Source organism: Aphis gossypii, chromosome 1, assembly GCF_020184175.1.
Source record: "Aphis gossypii isolate Hap1 chromosome 1, ASM2018417v2, whole genome shotgun sequence".
Classification (NCBI taxonomy): Eukaryota; Metazoa; Arthropoda; class Insecta; order Hemiptera; family Aphididae; genus Aphis; species Aphis gossypii.
The window spans coordinates 18812421-18832462 of record NC_065530.1 but is presented as its reverse complement, the minus strand read 5'-3'; the positions used below and the strand labels follow the sequence as shown (position 1 = coordinate 18832462).

The 20042-nt window shown below is 26.2% G+C and overlaps 3 protein-coding genes across 17 annotated transcripts in view; all 3 read right to left on the bottom strand.

Moving 5' to 3' along the window:
- Window positions 1–2771: 2771 nt before the first annotated feature.
- Window positions 2772–6764, bottom strand: LOC114131943 (transmembrane protein 41A-like). Its single transcript, XM_027997294.2, has 6 exons — window positions 6501–6764; window positions 5226–5324; window positions 4599–4760; window positions 3584–3760; window positions 3045–3183; window positions 2772–2945 (listed from the first exon to the last, which is right to left on the bottom strand). Exons 2-6 carry the CDS (start codon window positions 5322–5324, stop codon window positions 2779–2781), a joined length of 744 nt encoding a protein of 247 aa, XP_027853095.2. The 5' UTR covers window positions 6501–6764; the 3' UTR covers window positions 2772–2778.
- Window positions 6765–7789: 1025 nt separating this feature from the next.
- LOC114131944 (regulator of microtubule dynamics protein 1-like) lies at window positions 7790–12012 on the bottom strand. Its single transcript, XM_027997298.2, has 7 exons — window positions 11648–12012; window positions 11379–11573; window positions 9876–10133; window positions 9723–9778; window positions 9316–9456; window positions 9142–9256; window positions 7790–8577 (listed from the first exon to the last, which is right to left on the bottom strand). The coding sequence occupies exons 1-7, from the start codon at window positions 11750–11752 to the stop codon at window positions 8533–8535; spliced, it is 915 nt and encodes a 304-aa protein (XP_027853099.2). The 5' UTR covers window positions 11753–12012; the 3' UTR covers window positions 7790–8532.
- A 3655-nt stretch (window positions 12013–15667) lies between these two features.
- The window catches only part of LOC114131939 (lactoperoxidase), a 50262-nt gene continuing 45887 nt past the window's right edge, over window positions 15668–20042 (bottom strand). For all 15 annotated transcript variants that reach the window (XM_050210959.1, XM_050210953.1, XM_050210950.1 and 12 more), the window contains 2 exons: window positions 19607–19776; window positions 15668–18197 (listed from right to left, as the gene is read on the bottom strand). In XM_050210959.1, the coding sequence (XP_050066916.1) occupies window positions 17977–18197; window positions 19607–19776 (391 nt within the window). In that variant the 3' untranslated portion in view covers window positions 15668–17976. The remainder of the gene's footprint in view (window positions 18198–19606; window positions 19777–20042) is intronic.

Below are 20042 nucleotides of genomic sequence, written 5' to 3'. Positions count from 1 at the left end.
AAACCTTTTTGTGGTTCAGTCAATAGCAGTCATTTAAATTTACCAAAACTCGCTCTGTATACTTATAAGTTGTAATTATAAATTAAATATTCAACAAAAATTTATTTGAATTCACAATTCATGGTGTGAACATTGACTAGTGCCCATAACATATATAATATGATATTATATACAACCATAATGAAACATAATATTTACATATCCCATAGTTACACATAACCTCATGGATCATAACAATTGACAATAGTAAAATTATACTATGTTCTATGTCAGTGTTTCCCAACCTTTTTCTTTTGCAGCACACTAATCCCAATCCATATTTAGCTGTGGCCGGCACACTTGTCACTGACTTATATATGTATGCATATTTTTTTATGGTAAGCTTTCATCATATTAATTATTAATACCAGAGTAGTTGATTATTCTTATACTAATGGAAAACAAATTTAAATGGTATATTTATTTAGAAAAAAAAATACTATTATATTTTAACCAATTACCAAAATTGTACGTAAATGTTTATTAATAATCGTGAAATTTTGTGGCAGGTTGGGAAGCCCTGTTCTATGTATTGTACTCGGCAACATTTGGATGAAATACTAGTCTTGGTATTTCACAAGCCTGCACACAAGTTGGTATAGATTAATTGTGCATGTGACAAACAACTAAAATAAGAAAAAATCCAGATGATTTAAGTTGAAAGTTATAAAAATAATATATTATTATTTATCATATAATAACTATATTATTTCATATAGGTATGGCAAATAGCAATATTGTCCACAGCATAAACATAATAATTACATGCATGTTTTCGAAAGTGCATACATTTTAAAGAATTCTCAGATCCCAAACCTTTTATACTGTACCTATATACTTATATTTTATATATTACACTGGCAATAGTTTGAGATGCAGAGTTATGAACTATATTTAAATATGAGTTGAACGGTAACAGTTAACAAAATAAAATTGTTATAACTAGGTATTTAAAAAGGTTTTTTGTTTACTAAATTATATTTATTAAAACTATTGATAGTTATGGATGACAAGTCCTCACTTCCTTTATTACCCAAATTAATATTGATGCCATTAAATTTTTTTTTATTCAGTTAAAAACTACCAACTCTAAGTATTTTTATGATATTCTACATATTAATTTCTTATTATTTATTTAATATTGGTAGTGATATCAATTATCATTGAAATATTTAGATAGGTTATTTTAATTTTCATTAAAGAAATTATTAATAACACAATTATATAGTTAACTTGTATTATAACAAATTGTAAACAATAGAAACATGTTGGTTTGAATTAAAAAAAGGATGGAGGTAGGTTATTCTGTCAAATTAAATGTATAAAAAGAAAAACATAATGACCCATAATGTTCAATAAACATTATTAAAACATAATGTTCAAAGTTTTTTCCTAAATATTCTATTATAATAGCATAATATAGGTAATATTTTTAAAATAATAGTATCAAATTTATGTGCATTGATGACATGTTCTAATGATATTTAAGAACTAAACATTATTAATAATATATTATGTTATAGCTGAAAACATATTAATAGGTACCTACTCAATATACGAGTGCAGTAGCCAGTAGGTGCATAATATTTAAATTAACAATTTCAATCATTTTATTGAAAATTAAAAAATAAACCAATAACAGATGGACCTTTGGTAAAACCATTGATTATAGAATAGATTACTCTATAATCAATCGTCTAACCTTAATAGCCACATTTATTCATAATCGTTTCTTGTTATTTAAATATTATTGTTATTATATTTTTATTTTTTGATTACATTTCTTGTTTACTTATACCTATACCAAATGTCTAATTTATTATTTAAACATATTATTGTATTTCATTAATTCATTATATTTACTACCTACTAAAAGAATTTTTACCCATCAATCTATAAATAAAAATAATATACATAGTATTATACATTTTTTTTTTTTTTTTAATGTAATTTTTCAATTTTATTCATAGATTAATTATTTTATTTTTATTTAATTCATGATTTTGACAATGGTTATGTAAAAATCTGGTGATAATATGATATGAAATTCATAAATTGTAATTAATTCAAAGCTTTATAATCTTATTATTATTTTCTCATACATAAATTGATATTTTTTGTAAGTAATTTGATATTATATACTTACGCTTTTTCTACAGTGGATATATCTCCACAAAACTAAACTAGAAGTTATTTCATTATACATGGAAAAGGAAACCTTGTTATAAGTAACAGTTTTTGATTTTTTACTTGGGAATTTTCCATTATTGATTTTTTTTAAAAGTTTTGTAATTGAATCAAGGATTCTATGCTGAAATCCTAAAGTGAAATTTTCTTTTTTATTATATTTCAGTCTTGACCACTATCACATATATAAAAGATTCGTAACTGTCCGTTTCCCAATTTATAATGTGTTTTTTTTTTTGTTTCTAAATTTTTCATCAAATATTTACCCAAAAAGTTTTTTAGTACAATTTAGACATATTTTCCTAAATTCTAATCATTATTTTAAATAATAAATTTTACAAATCTATTAAATTAAATAAATTTCTGTACCTACAAACATTGCACATTTAAATTTTTTATGGAATTTAAAGATGTCATACAAAATTGAGATTACACATTAGGAAAGTTGGCCATAAGATAGCCTTTGGATATGTGTATAGTTTTTAAGTACCTTACATTGTTCTTGAACAAACATATCATAAGTTATGAATTAGTAAAGACAGTAATTAACAATTAGGTGTTTATTTTACAGAATTTTGAAGCGACTTTTACGATCACCATAACCACGGCTATAGATGTTAACTGCAGTGTAGTTTTTAACGTAAATATTTCTTCTAACGAATTAATACTTGACAATGTTTCGCCACTCTGGCAACATATGTAATTGTACGGCATCAGTCCTATAAAAATAAAACTGATAAAATATTTGGAATACATACTAATATAATATATTTTAATTATTATTCGGAAAAATTATTAGATTTAATCATTGAATATACCAAGAAATGTAGTATACATAAAGGTCCATAGGGGAATGTTGAAGACTGGTGCGAGCAGGTTTAACAGCCAATTTGGAGTGATCGGAATGATGCGCAAAATTAATAGCAAGTACCAAAGTTGATGTTTATTATTTTGCACCTAAAACAATTGTGTTATTAATAGAATTCCACCCTATGTTTTCTTCGCCTTATAAACATACGAAATAGCAAATTTGTTTTCAGTAAAACCAATTAGAATCAAAAAAATAAGTTTTAATATTAGAACAAATAGACTATTTTTTTTTTATATATTTAAATTTTTAAGCAAGATATAAGTATTGTAAATATTAAAAATTCAAATTGCAAAAAAAAAAGCAATACTTAAACATGGACAATAGTCATATCTTTAACTTTGATAGTAGGTCAATTAGATCTAATATTAAAGCTTAGAACACAGAGACCACTCACATATGTGAGTGTAGCATCCTTCTAAAACCCATGATGTTTCATCATAATTGAAATAATAAAAATATGTCTATAAAATGTGGTATTTTGCTTACCAGATTTCCCACAGTTTTTTTTGACGAGCTTAAAGTGCCGGGGAAATAATTCATAAGGAATGTTTCGACACCGCACACTTTAGACAAGAGATAACACGCTGAAACACCTATACTGGACAGCGTACATACCAACAGGAGTCCGAGACCAGAGCCAAACAATGAACCCGCAATCAAATTCTAAAAAGTGATAACCAATAAAACAGTGTTCCAAAACTGGTCAAAGTTTAATTTTAAAGGATAAAGGCAAAAAAGTTCTTAAAGAAATAAGAATATAATATATATATATATTTTTTAAAACAGGAAGTGAAGAAAATATTTCTTATATTAAAAATGTATATAAATTTACCTTTTCTGTATACTATTTTATACTTATATATATATACTTGTATACTAAATCCAGTATACATTATTTTAATAGATATTAAATGTTTTAATAGTTAATTTAAAATTTTTATTTAATTATATTTACTTTCTTCTCATAGTATGTTATAGAACAACTTCTTGCTCAAAGTGAAAGAAAAAATAATATTTACAGCAAAACTTTTATGAATATTTTTATAGTTTGAAATATTGCTAATAAAAATAAATTACCTATGCAGAAAAATTATTTAATACATTTTAGTAGATTTATACGTATATTGTATAGTATTCAGAATTTTACTTAGATTTCATATATCAGATGTCAATTGTGATTATAAAACTTTGTCTACAATTTCTATCACAAAATTAGGTAAAATAATAATATCAATTACATCTTTAAAGGTATAATAAGATATATATACGTTTCAGTCACTCCATAGTTCATAAAATATTTTATTATTTACTTCTGCATATTTTATAATAGTTATATAGCTTTTAAACTATATTTTTAGAATTTCATTTTTAAAAATAATAAAAAAAAATGTTTGTCCTGTTAAAATTAAGATTTTAAATTACTAACATAAATGTATATACATTTACAATTACTAGAATACATTGAGACTAACATAACATTACCAACATGACGTATACTCACCAATATGACAGAGCCAGGTATGCAAAAAGCTTGTTTGATAATGTAAACAGTACTGAATAATGTAAGCATATATAGGTAGTTATTATCATAATGCTGTCTAAGACACAAGTTGAGTTCCGATAGTTCAGCTATGCTCTTAGGTATCACCATTTTGATTTGGCACTAGATGGACAAAAATTGTGGCAAGACATTTAGAAAATAAAAATTTAGTATACAAAAGTCAATATTTAGGTTTTATTGGAATTATAGTGTTTAGTTTAAAATTAATGAGTTACCTAAGGACCATTATGGGTATTAGTCAATTATGTAAATTAAACATAGTTAATTGGTTTTTTATACATACATTACCTATACATTATATATATATATTTAAGATGTCAGCATTTGTAATTTAGCTGTGTGTAAAGTTTATCGTGTTAATATATAATTATAATTAAGTATAAAAGCTAATTATTTTTGTTATTATTTTGTTATTAAGGATTTTTAAAGAGAGTTAATTTGGGCACATCGCACATGTAGACTTTAAAGAAAAAAATATAAAAAAAAAAAAGTTTTTATTCATTTGGCCACACAGAATTATTTATAGTAAATGCTAATATTGTTATGATTAAAAAACAGCAATCTTACTTGGTTATCGGTGGATGGAGCATTTTGGATGAGAATGCGCAATCCAAGCATGGAAGCACCAAACAGTGGAAGTATCAATAACACCCTAGGTAATGCCATCTATGGAAAAAGCATAAATAATGTAGTGTGCGAGTCTTTGATGGTAGAGCAGAATAAATATTGGGTTATAAATTATATGATGAAATAAAAATCCATTTAGAGAGTCTGTTGGAAACAGAAACTTTCCAGACATTTCCAGGCTTCCAGCACTTAATCTGAATGTCAATTGTATTTTTACTATTTTCAGCGATTATTTAAAATTTAACTATTATACGAAGTCTGTTCAAAAAGTTCCCGAATCATTGTTCAGTGTTCCTAAAAATAGATAAATTACATTATCGTAATTGTTATTAGATTAACATAAATTATAAATGAATAGCTATTTTTTCAAATAAATCCAAAATGATTATTGCTAACCAACCAGCAACCATTAACTGTGCAAGTTTAAAGTACCTAGACGAGTTGTGTGTATTATACGATTTTTTAGATGAATAATATTCATGAACGTCTTAATATTACATTTTATGTTAAACTTGATAAATCTTTTACTGAAACTCACAAAATCTATGACTATGATGTAGACATAACTCCAATCATCACAGTGGTTGGGTTGGTAAATTATGTTCAAGACCAAAAAAAGCTTGTCAAAGTCATGCTAACAGTTTTTTTTTTGACAACTTGGGAGTAAGTCATCACAAATTTCTACCTTTAAGATAAACTGTTAACCGATGGTATTATCTAGAAGCACAGACTAGTCCATGTCTAGAAGTATTAAAACATCTTTGAAAAATGTGAGGAGGAAGGCCTAAAGTGTGGAAGAAAAACTCCTGGTTTCTCCATCATATACTGGAGCACACATCCCTGTTAATTTGTGATTTTTGCTTGAAAAAATGAAAAATGATATGACTGTGATCTCTCATCCATCATATTCTCCTGACTTGGCCGCCCCGGCAGATTCTTGTTAATTATTAAAACAAAAAGGACAAAGATTTACTATGATAAACAAAATAAAAGAAAATTTGTTAATAGAGATACGAAAAATTCCAAGACTGCTTTCAACAATTGAAATGTCGTTGGCAAAAATTTTTGAACCTAGAAAAAGAATACTTGGATGAAAAGTTTCAATAACTTATAGATAAACACCATACATAAAAAATTGAAAAATTTGGTAATTTATGAACAGACCTCGTACACCGTTCTAAGATTATAATATTATATTATACACCTGTCACCTACCCGTTAGCTGTAAACACAGGCTTCTATATAGAAATTTGTGGCTGTAAACGTCCCACAAATCAGATATCGGAGTGCGTTATTGAATCTGACTTACTATTATAAAACAAATATTTAATCTACAAAATTGCTTTTAACGAAGCGTTGATGAAAAGTGGAATGAGGAATAAATATGAGTGGATAACGCCGAATAATCGAGTATTCGAGTGACGAATTATTTGGGTCGTTATAGAAATGAAATATAAATACAGTCGATTACGGCACCAAACTGTTATCATTTTTTTTATCAGTGTCATCACATATGTGGTGATTCGACTCTTATCACGATGATAGCTTGAATTATTGAGCGGGTCTATTTTTCACTAACACAGTATTTACAGTAACACATTAAAAATATTTCATGATCACTTTCCGACACTTTCTATTGTCCTCCAATAAATAAAATAATAAAATAGTTTAAAACATTATATTTTTTTTATAATTATAAGACATTTTAGCAATAAATGAATACCTCTTTAAAGAAAAGAAAAATTACAACATTATATAAATAATCATTTTACTTTTTGTAATTACATACCTAGAAATGTCTCCATTTTGCAATTTAATATTTGCATTGTTGATTGCCACGGCATTAGTTTGCTTGAATTTTTTCGATTTTTTTGGAGTATGAATACTTCTTATTTAACAATAAATATTAGTTTGAATTTGCATAGTAATATTGAGCAACATAAATATGTTTGGTTTTTCTTTAAAATGTGAATGGAATAACTCACATGCACTGATAGTTCGTAATAATGAAGATGACGATTCTGCCCACATAAGTGGTGGATTTGTGGAAATGTAGTGCATTTTATGAAATGTACGTGTCTGTTAAATAGTCAACATATCTACAGACTCACTCTATTATCATTAGGATAATGCTTATAAAATCTTCAATAAAACATAAAGAAACTTCTAGAGTTAAAAATGTCAGTCAAAACGTGTTTATAATCCAAGAGTCAACTTTAGAATTTTTTTTATTTTTAATCTTGAATTAAACCAAGACTGATTTTTTCGAAGCCATGATTGTGTTTTAATCTTTATAAAACAGAATGCAACACTACAACACTGGCTAATACAGCAGAACGGTGTTTATAAGTATTTAATTTCCCTCCTTTTAATATTTTTTTTGTTTATTACATTTATTTACAACATTTTTATAATAATCATGAAAGATGTAGTTAGTACCTATACTATAATATTGCAAATATTATGTATAACAATTACAGATTTTGAAACACAAACACAATTAACACGGATTGCTCAAGTGATAATAGTTTATTTTCATAACAAAAGTAAAAAATGTATAACTAACAAAAAGCACAGCACTTTAAAGGAACATCATATAAATACTATATGATATAATACTGTATCTAACTTTAACAAATCATAAATATATAAAAATAAACATAAAAAAGATCATTTTGTTTAAAGTCTAAACACAATACTATTCAATAAAATCATAAATATACATTGAAATGACTAGCAAATTTTTTTTTAACTCTAACTACAAAGTTTACATTTATTTATTTTATAATTTAAGCATTTTATAATAAGTGTAGGACTAGTGACAGTAAAAAAGACAACTTAAAGCTATACCTAATTAAACTTAAGATTAGTATCATAGTCACTTATATATTAAACTACAATTTCTATAAATTTAGATATTTGAATTACAATAACTAATAAATATGAATTAATAATTTAACTAGTTAAAATTTTTTTTTTTTTTTTAATGAATCAAATAATAAGTTATTTACTGGTAAGTTTTTATTAAGATAATAATAACAATGCATGTATATAAATAGGAAAATTTTCAATTTGAGCTACAGGCTATAGTTTAAAGATCATTGAAGAATAGAGATGCTAAACTCTGAAGTTTTATTTACACTGAAATGCTTGAGATATTAAAAAATGTGATAGGTAGTTAAAACATTATAAATACACTTAGAAATTAGTACTTTCAAAAGTAGTGATGATAATAATCCAGTTACTATTACCCGAATGATGATTTGAGAATTTTTTCTGCTTCAATTTTGGCCTGAAAAGTATTTCCAAATAATTAAAAACCATACCTACTACCTAGTTACTAATTAATTTCATTCATATTGATAAAAATACTAAAAATAAAAATTAATTTAGTTTCTAATATTATTAAAGCCAATTTGTTAAAATACTTCATTACCATTAAATTATTCATTTTGGACATCCGTATTCCAAAAATAGAACACAAGTACAAGAAAGACTTTAAAATAAATTCTTATTTATACATTTTTTTGTAATTCAGCCCAGTAAAATATTTATATTATTTATAATTATAAAACAGTTTGAACTCTGTTTTAAGTATACAAATTTATAAATAATTTAAATCAAAATTAATAGGTATGATGTTAGATGTAAATGTAGAGATACTAATATAGATATCTAGGTAATCATTTACAAAAGATTATATTCATTAGGGATATTGTAAATGAAAATATTTAAATACAATAGGTTATAGACTAAGAAGACGGACCAAAGGAAATGTTTAGTTGTTTTAAAATTCAAAAAAAGTTGTTATGAATCTGTTGAGTGATCAAATTAAAATTAAAATTTTAATATTTACTTGATGGTCCTCAACAGTTTTAACAGGATATTGAGTGACTAGTTTCAGATAATACTCTGCGCTAAACTTGTTATCCATTTTCAAAAATGTTTTACCCAACATAAGAAGATTTTTGCTATAAAATAAATATAATATATTAATAAAAATTAAATTATCATATCAATTAGATCGTACCAGTAAAATTTTGGTTGAATTGATTCAGCTTCTCTAAAATATTCTAATGCTTCTTCATATGTGGATGTAGGAATTTCAGTGCCAAGTAAAATTGATCCAAGTTTTCTCCGAAACCAAGAGATATCAGCAAGATTATAACTCCTAAACATTTTATAGCCAGATTTATGTATATATATTTCAATGTATAAAAATAAAATAATACGAACTAATAAAAATGAATTACATTTTGATTTTGACTGATAAATTAAGCCTTATACAATACTTGTTACCTACTTGTTGATTTATAAACGTGAAACTACTTATTTTACTAACTAGTTCAATCTACCTCTGCTATACATTTGAATTTGTACAAGTATAAAAAAATTATTATTGTGGCAAAGATATAAAATTTAAAATGGAAGTCTTACCAATAACCAATCATGTATCGTGAAAATGGATCTTTTGGATTTAGTTCCAATGCTTTCTAAATAAAGAATAATAAGAGGCAATGCAATTAAGAGATTAATTTGTAAATGATTATAAAATATAACTATATGTCTATATCCACACAATACACATACTTGCAAATGAAATTTCACGGTTTCCAATTTAAGTAATTGTTCTTTGACTCCTAAATTGATATTACTGTATGCATCAATTAAGACAGCAGCCCATTTGTGAACTTCTGATATATTTGAATCAATGCTTAATGCTTTAATAATAGATTCATGTGCGGATGATATCAAAGATTTTTTTTTCTCCTTGCTAATGTTTTCATCTAAACTCATATTATACTCAGCTTTGCTCAAACGCCATAGTACTTGTACATTATTTTTGTCCTGAAAACATATACAATTATGACAATTAGGTTAACAAACATAAAGATACTAACTTTCATTTTTTAATATAGTATTAAATATATAATATTGAAATTAACAAATTATACTTATAAATTAAGGTTAACCATTTATCAACTATTAAAATGTGACTTACTATTAAATAAATACCCTAAAAATTATTTGAAATTAAAAAATATAAAAATATAGAACAAATCATTTTTTATTAATAACAAAATTAATATTTAAAATCTGTAGGTACATGATTAATACAAAATAATAATAAAACAGTAAAAACTCTAACCGTCACTCTGTTATCCGTCATCGGTCACCATTAAAAATATTTTAATGATATTTTAATGATGCGATCGTGATTAACTCATAGCGGTGCCTAACATGGTGACTATTAAACATATAAAAAAAATTGTAATATCAATGCAATAAACACAATAAATATAGCAATAACAAAAAAATTTACTAGTATTATAATGGTATTATTTTTGTTATTAGGTACTTATTATAAATTATTAGTATTTTATTATTTTTATCCGTAAACAACGTTATAAAGTGTATACATTAATTGAAAAATTATGTTTTGTATTATTGTATTTCGATTAACCATCTATTTGAGTAATCGTCATTGTCTCAAACCTGACAGTGTCGGTTAATCGGGTTTTTACTGTAATACATATAAAATAAAAACGAAATTGAAAGAAGAATAATTTCTTCAAAAACATCACATAATATACATGAGATGGTTCTATATGTGCCAAATTGTTGTTCAATTAAACCAACTTTGTGTATTTAGCTTAAATATTAGAGTGAAATGACCTATTATCAAACTTAAAAGTAAGAAAATCAATTAAATTCTTTCATTAGCTTTATAGCATTTGAAAATGATCATTAAAATGCACTTAAAAATTAAATAGTATTGTAAAAAACTTATGAGAGAATTTACCTTTAAATTTAATGACAGGTCATTTTACTCTAATAGGCATTTAAGTTAAACACATAAAATCAGTTCTACTGAAAAAACATTGGCAATGTTGTATGACAGAGATATGATGTGTGAGCAGGTGTTATGTCCTTGTAACAAATTGGAAATCTATTTTCTATTTTTTAGACGGTATTTCTTTAAGATTTTTAAATTGTAGGTACTTCTCATATGTGCTTTATTACATAAATAATATTATTTATGAACTCTACTCGTCACATAGCAATACAAATAATAAAATTTAATTTAATCACCTTGTACTCTCCAAGTAGTTTTACTACATCTTCAAACTTATTCGCCAGGAATAGCTGATCGGCTTCAATCAGCTTTTGTTCCAAGACTAGTTCATCGTTGTTAACGGCTAACTCCAGTTCATTGTTGTTAGTTAAATTTGTCTTGTTATAACCAAAAAGAGGAAAAGATAAGCTCAACACCATTGGAAGTCGGACCTATAAAGAAAATTATTAGATTTACAAGTCAATCATATTTCAGGCTATAAATCAACGTATGGGGAGAAACTAACATTTGGCGAACACTTGACTGCACGACGGGCCTGCCGGTATCCAATAGTTCGTGTGAACGATTCGTAAACGAACCAACTAATGTGTTTTACCCGGTTTCGGAACATGTTTTATGGAGAGAACAAAGGCAGCTTCGTTACAAATCCGTCGTTTACTATCTTTGGTCGCCGGCGGTAATAATAAAAATAAATGATTACTAAGTAAGCGGTAAATATTAAGTAGTTAAGTACTTATCTGACTAGTTAATGATTTTGGTACTTTTCTACTACCAATAATAGTTTATACTGTTTATAGTAATAATAATAAATAATAAATAAAATATTAAAATGAAGATCCGAATGCGTTAAGTACCTATTATCATTTATCACAGAAGTGAGAAGATGAAACATGATAAGAGTTTGTTTATAAAATATCAGTTGCCTATATCTATAATCTATTTTAAGATAATATTTTAAATCAGTCGTGTCGAAGGATAAATTTTATAGTTGTAGTTTAATAATTAATGTACTATCATTAATCGTATTTATAAATGTTATTGATGTTTATAAATGTTTATTAACATTTAATATTATTACATTAATATTTTTTTCAACACATAATTATAATATATTAACAGTTTTATTTATATGTGATTGATTGAAAATAAATAATGTACGTCCTATTATGATGGTAAAAAGACATACCTAGTGACAAAAGAGGATAGCTTCTAAAGTTCTAACCTTTTCTATTTTGTATGTTTAATAATTATTATTGTAGAACACGATACTATAGTATATATTAAAGAGTCTAGACATCTAATATATAGGCTCTCTAGTCTATTATAATGTTATAGTTATGTCATCTAGATAGGTAGGTACTTACTAGGAATACTAAAAATTAACTTAAAAAAAATTTAATGAATTTGGATGAGATATTGAGATGATCGAAAGTATGTTATTTCTATTTAAACATACTATTTGGTGTGAAAACGAAACATATCTACGTGTTCCTTCCTACACTAACAGTACCTATGTGTATGGTGTATCTTTATTTTATTTATTTCGAAAAGGGAACGTAATAAGTCACACAAAATAAGTTTTGTGTCTCTCTAGTAAAATTTAAAGTTCCACGTATATGTATTAAAATAATTGTTTAAATCGTAGATATACCTGTAGCAATATTAGCAATCGTCCAACGACCTACCTTAGAATGTGTATACCTATATAGAATCGACGATGAATCAATAATTATTGTCGACGTACCTATATGAAATGTGACAACGGCTCGGTGCTTTGATCGGTCCTGCGGGATTAGAAGTGAAGATCACTGCGTTCTAAGTACGACTGTCGTGCTTAATCTTGAGACTCGAGTAGTTGAAATAGGTTAAAACCCATCAAACAATATTAACCAATAGAAAAATAGTATAGTAAGCCAGTCGCGCGCTGATTGGCTGTATGATGCGAAACCCAAAGAATGCCACCCCCAATATTGTTGTTTAATATCATTATTATTGTTATTCATATTTCCCAGGTGTAAGAATAATGATATTAATGTGAGAAAAAAATTGTTTTTATTATCTATAAATATATTTTTGAAAATTTATAAACACCTTAAATTGTTATGATTTTGCGTAAGCTGTATAAGGTATTATGTACATTGTACACTTTATATAGCATTTTATCTTTTTTAGTCCTCAGCGTAAATTCTTTGCTGAATAAAATATACTAAAAACGTATTACCTTTCACATGATTATTTATTTCCCAGTTCTTACATTTTTACACATGTCTTGGCTAGCTGATCAATAGAATACGAGTGAATTTAAATTTTCTTAATAAGCTATACTTTCAGGAAAATAGACTACTAAAATCTCCTTAATTATAATATTAATTTCATAATTCCACATTTTTCCTCTCTAAGTAACTATCCGTTCTATGTTCCTATAATAGTATTACAGACTACGCTTTAGATAATCTTTAGACATGCTGCTAATGAGCCTCTTGCAAGGAGGATAGAATTACCAATGCAGAACCAACTTTATCTTCATTGTAAATTTAAAATATTATCTTGTGAATTTTATACTTGTATTACCTATTAATGTCTCAAACTAAATATAATATATCTTATAATGGCACATATTTCATATTCATTTTAAATAATTTTAAGTACTTAATAAAAATCTATTTTAATATTTTTATTTTGAAGTTTTTACTTTTTTGTACGATAATATAAAATTTTATTTTTATATTCCACAGTAGAGTATTATTTTCAGTATTTTGATGTGTAAAAATCAAACTTCGGACTAGTTAGATGCTCGGAATGGAGTGGCGCTTAGGGATATCCCGCTGCAAAATGCTGGTCTACTATGTTCTACTCGTCTAAACTTTAAAAACTTATATGTAACTTATAAAATTTGATTTTTATGTATCAAAATATTTCGAATAATACTCAGCTTGGAAATATGAAATTAGAAACGTACATTATAGTCTCTATGTACAAAATTATATTATCTACACAACAAATTATCTTTAAATGACTTTCCGTAATCTTACGAGTACGGTAAACTGAATAAATTTTCATTCTACACAAATTATGCCTATTCTTCTGGTTTTGTTGTTGAGTGCTTATTACCTACGCGTGATTATTTAACATTTGTACATATTTAAATTGATTGTTCGACCGACAATAAACCGACATCTATGTCTTACACCATAATAATTGTATTGTAAAAGATTATACCTACCTATTATTCTGCAAACAATCAATGTAGTTTAATCAACTATTTATATACAGTGAAAAATTAGAGAATAATAATAGGTACCTTATACAAATAACGACGTTATTGAAATATTATAATATGCAGGGCGACACTATTAATGCGAATGGTCACTGGCGCCAAAAGTTAAATTCCATAATATTAACAGTGTTAGGGATGTTCAATACTCAATCCGTACAGTTATAATTATAATAATTGTATTATAACGTGCATTATACGTACAAATGAAAATAAAAATGTAAATAGTAAATTTGAATAATTCAACTCTTAACAGTCGACGAGGTGAAGTGAGAGAATGTTTTTAATTAAAAATTATAATTATAAGATGGGATTTTATATTATTTGAATTTCTTATATATACAATATTTGCGGTGAATAGAAAATATAAAGACGAGTGTTTGTGGTGAACGAAACGCAATTGTCTTTTGTCGTAATGAAAAATGTTTCTTGTTTAAAAAAATATCAAGCAATATATTTTTTTTCTAGATTAAATTCCCAGCGAATATAATGTGCAGGGATTTTCAATTTAATTTGAGTATTTCACATTTCTCATTATTAGTCGGTCACGGCAACGCAAACGCAATTATTATTAGAAAAACAACAAATTAAACCGCCAATATAAGAATAATAATATTATATATTATTGTATTGCAAAGACATGTTGGCTACGAATATTATAATAATACGCTCCTCCCTATATTTTAAAAAATAAAATTATTAAATAGATGCCTTATAAACATTAATATTATATTAGCAATTAATTATAATAGGCAGTTAAATATTGTACGTAGCTATTACACCATATAACCGCAGAAAACACATTTTTAGTACATTATAATACATGTTTGTGAAATTAAATTTTTAAATTTTATTGTTTTCATAATGGTATATTATAAAATGTTAAAATTAAAACTTATATTTTTACATGAAAAATTCACTATACAGTACTTAAGATTTTATCATTAAATAATAATATGACAATGTTTACATAAGTAAAGTTGTTTATAATTAATTAAAAACTAAAATAAACATATTAAAATAAAAAAAAACTCTTAATTATTAACATTCGCACAAACATAACAATATTATTATTGTTTATCATTTTTACTATTATTTCTAATACGATATATAATATTTATATAGGAAAAATCGTTAAAAAAAAATACAAACAGTTACCAAGAATACACATCAAAGAAATGATTATGAGACGCGTCTCATCGCTTAATAGTTTTTGAATATTATTGAAAACGTTCACTTTGAATTATTACATTTTTGTAACGTTCATATTATATATTACAACCATAATATAATAGCAGGCGCATACCATAAAATATGTCTTATAATTTATTGTTATCGTATAATATCAATTACGACGAAATGGTTTTTTTAGACTTTCCCAATTATCATAAAACAATATAACATTGGATATAAGTACTTACACGTATTATATAAAGTCTTCGAATCGTGTCCGCTTGGAAATCGAAGTGAGTACCTAACTATATCATATAAGCAGTGATCCTAGCAAATATGTATACATATTGTTTTTTTAGTGGAGCTTAAATATTCAATACTGTATAGAGTTACGTGTGGGCAAAGTCCCCACGCCTTAACTGAATCTTTTGTATAAAATTTTTTAATAAAAACACCATGCTCACTGTTATCTATTAATTCTTATATTATACAATATATAATAAATTATTTACGCCTATGTAATTATAAATATTACTAATATCAATAATTAATGTATCATTATTTAGAAAGTTACTCTCTCAAGTGTTGGCGTGTCGCAATCTTATAAACACAAAACATAGATATATTCGCGTTCAACAGTTCCAATTTTGTGTAGTTAGCTTGAATATATTAAAGCGAATCTACTTATTAATACACACACAGATAAAACTATTATTTCTCAGTGGTTTTATTTTTTTATGATATTTTAAATTATAAGCGCCAAGCAAGTTATTAGTATGTAAAATAGTATAATTTAAAAATGTTCATAACTCGTCTGTAGAAATCCCAACGGGAGATTGTAGATAATTTTCTAGCCTTTAAGTTTGATAATTAACTTTAACATCAAAGCCAACTACAAAAAAAAAATTGGAAATGCTGAACGCAAATTTGATATGTTGTCTCCGTTTTCCAAACGGTGCATACGTAGGTATAATATAGTAAAATAATTACGTTCAGCAGTTCTCATATTATTTTAGCTTTGTGAGTTCTGATATTAAGAGTGTATTAAAGTATATTTATTATCGTTCCATGTATATAATATATAGAATACATACATTTTATTATCAAATTTAAAGGTACTTTAGGTACTTATAATAATGAGGAAGCGAATTATGAACATTTTAAAATGTATTATAGTTTAATGCTATTATAACTCGCTTGGAAATTAAAACATATTTAACATCGAAATAAAATACCCAACAAACCTCAGAGTATGTTTTTAACTTTACGTTTGATAATAATGGGTTAATAATTTACTCTTAATATTAAAGCCAACTACGTTCACAAAATTGGCACCGCTTAACGAAAATGTGTTAATCAATAAAATATGTTGTACATTAATTAAGACCGTTGATACAACACACGAGAGTGTGACATCCTCTTTAAGTTTTAATCATAACATAATACATATAATAAACTAAGGATCGCCAAAGACTGGTTGATCTTTCTAGGAATATAGGTCGATCGTTATTAAAATTAATTTTACCATTATAATTTAAATTTTAAAATTTTTAATTTCGATAATTATTCTTTGGAGCTTAGACCTTTTTTTTTGTTCATCAAACAACAAATATTTTCTTAAAGACCTAAATTTTCCTGAATGTCGATTACTAGGGATTACTAATTTCAAATGTAGGTCACTTGTTAGTAAAGGTTGGTGAAACCCGTAATAAACAGTTGCTGTTCTTTAAGTTAATAATATTTCTTTTTAAATTTTTTTTTCTTGTGAACAAGTTATTGTTTTACTAGCAGATTAGCAATCTCTGCGAAGTCTACTGGTAATTTATTAGCGGGTTTTATATTAAGTTGATATCGTTCCAAGATTAAATAAGTTGGTTTCCGTAAAATACAATAGTCATCGTTCATCAGTCATCACTAATCAGTAATAATTATACTATTGATTTTGACATTTTATATGAATATAATATTTTTTCTTAAAAATACTACTTTTATATGCACATAACTATTAAGAAAACTAAGTTAAAAATATTGTTTTGAGGAAGCTAAGCTCACGCAAGCTGTGGCAGGGAAAAGCTTTGTTGAGTATAGACAATAGTAAAAATAAAATATTACAATCACGAAACTCTGTGTCGTATATGCTGCTAGTTCCTACGTATTTATACAGATAATATCTATAGGTATAGTATAATAAAATGATTAAAGTAGGTTTTTTAAAAATTATTTTTGCGCTACTCGACTTGAAATAAATGTATGTTTTCACATGTGGCATCGATTTGCAGTAGTGAATTCGACTATCGCCGATTTGACGTTGGCTGACTGCGATCTGTTATTATTATTATTATTATTATTACTGATCGTGACGACATCGTGGCGATGGCGGACGGGTCCTAAGAGGCGGTGGTCAGGCTCTGAGGGGATGCAGTAACGGTTGTGTCGTATTCTTCTTTCCACGGGTCGAGAGACGTTTTTATTAAACTGTCGCAGCTAACTCTGCCGTTTCCGACTTTCCGGTTGCTGTGCATCACGTGCAGTTGAATGGATTCAATTTCGTCGGAATTGTCGCAAATTATTGCCGCAAACGTGGTTTTTCGGATCTCTGACAGTTGATCTGTTCGCATGTATATATATATATATATAATGCAACACACACACATTAATATATTATTATAATATTTTATTTCATATTTTTCCATTTATATTAGTCGAGTATATAAAATAATATATTGATTGGATATGAAAATATAATACGACGGGCAAGAACAGTGCGCATAATAATAATGTTATGTATCTACCCACTATGCCGCCGTTTACGATACATACGGATTTAGTTGCGGTCGAGCGTCCGAAATTATGTATAATATACGTATGGGTATAGTATAAACTTTAAACATAACTTGAATATAAGCCCTTCAAACTATTTAAAAACATTGTTTTTGAAAAACCCCAACATTCAACTAAGAACATTTAAAAACGAGCATAGTCTCGCTTTATTATATTTGCGGATAACTTTGTGATAAATCCGTGTAATATACTTATAAACTATTATATGGATAACTACATTTTTACAAAATTATTTTTTTTACTATACTGTCCATACTTAATGGTTTTTGATTTTTATAATCTGAATTACAATGGGTACTTTTCTCAACATTTTGAAGGAGTGCTATTTTTAAAAATTCGATATTCATAAACGTTAAGTCTACAAATTATAAAATTAAAAAATTAAAAAGCCATAGTTATAAATTATGGGCGTATATCGATTAGGATAAATTGGATAAAACCCCATAAATTATACATAGTATACACTATACATACTAAGAAATTATTTTGAAAACCATAAAAATTGATTTTAAATTAGTGTACCTGATTAAATAGATAGTTTCATAAATTATTATTAAGGTTTGTAATTGAAACTTAAAATATTTAGTAAACTTCGAATAAAAAATAAATATTTGGTTTAAGTACAAAAGTACAACATTTTTAATACTTATAACGCATTAGAAATATATTACTTTAATTATTTAGTAAGATAATTTTGTGTCATTATAATGATTTGGTTTATTTGTGTTCAGTGATCTAAAGCATCATGTGGGAGTTTAAAATACAAAATTATAGAATAATATGTCCTAATGGGTACTTATACTAAATTCTACCAAAACAACTTTTTTAAAACTCAAACACACATAAAATGCCTTAAATATCATCAAAATATTAATAAAAAGGGGAAAATGCAAAATTAATCAATGAAAATGTTACATTGATAAATAATATCTATTCAAAAAGATAGGAAAAATTTTTTATCCGAAGATAAAATTTTAAATGGCTTGAAAACTTAACCTTAATCATAATATAATTATATATACATCAGAGTGCTGTGTGTGTGTGTGTTACGAGAGAGACACAAAAAGGTTGTCCAGTTTTAGTAATCATTAGAAAAAAGTGTGGTTCGTTTTCTATTCAAACAGAGTACTTCATTATATTAATATCATAATTATTCGTAGTATGTGTTTTATTTACCTTCGTTAAACGCTTGAGGTTTTTCGTTTGTCTCGTACCAATAACGGTCCCCCGATTTCACCCGCAAAAATTGATCGGCCAACAGGCATGTGATTGTCGGCCCCAAGATGCTTCCTTCCAGTGGCTTTTCTGAAAGCAGCCCGGTGTACAGGTCCAAGTCATCAATCGATCTGTGTCATAGTTCATTATAAATACACATCAATTAATTTTTCAAGTGATAACATAATTAAAAATCTATTAGTTTGAAATACTTATGTAAAACATTATCTCTGACATTGCATAACAAAAATAATGATACGATTAATTAACTCGAGATAATATCACAATGTCACCATTTTTTACGGAAACCGCATGATTAACACGTTACCATAAAATTATCAAATATATTCAACTATTCGACCGTAAATAGTTAGGTGATTATTAATGACTAGTGATA

What these genes read in the sequence shown, in the direction of transcription:
- LOC114131943 (XM_027997294.2), bottom strand. Translation starts at nt 5,324, where the DNA reads ATGGCATTACCTAGGGTGTTATTGATACTTCCACTGTTTGGTGCTTCC. An exon ending in CTCCATCCACCGATAACCAA is followed by an intron (nt 4,761 to 5,225) that starts GTAAGATTGCTG and finishes TTGTCCATCTAG; the next exon opens with TGCCAAATCAAAATGGTGAT. An exon ending in TATGTATACTACATTTCTTG is followed by an intron (nt 2,946 to 3,044) that starts GTATATTCAATG and finishes TTATTTTTATAG; the next exon opens with GACTGATGCCGTACAATTAC.
- LOC114131944 (XM_027997298.2), bottom strand. Translation starts at nt 11,752, where the DNA reads ATGTTCCGAAACCGGGTAAAACACATTAGTTGGTTCGTTTACGAATCG. An exon ending in CAGTCAAGTGTTCGCCAAAT is followed by an intron (nt 11,574 to 11,647) that starts GTTAGTTTCTCC and finishes TTTTCTTTATAG; the next exon opens with GTCCGACTTCCAATGGTGTT. An exon ending in AACTACTTGGAGAGTACAAG is followed by an intron (nt 10,134 to 11,378) that starts GTGATTAAATTA and finishes ATATGTTTTCAG; the next exon opens with GACAAAAATAATGTACAAGT.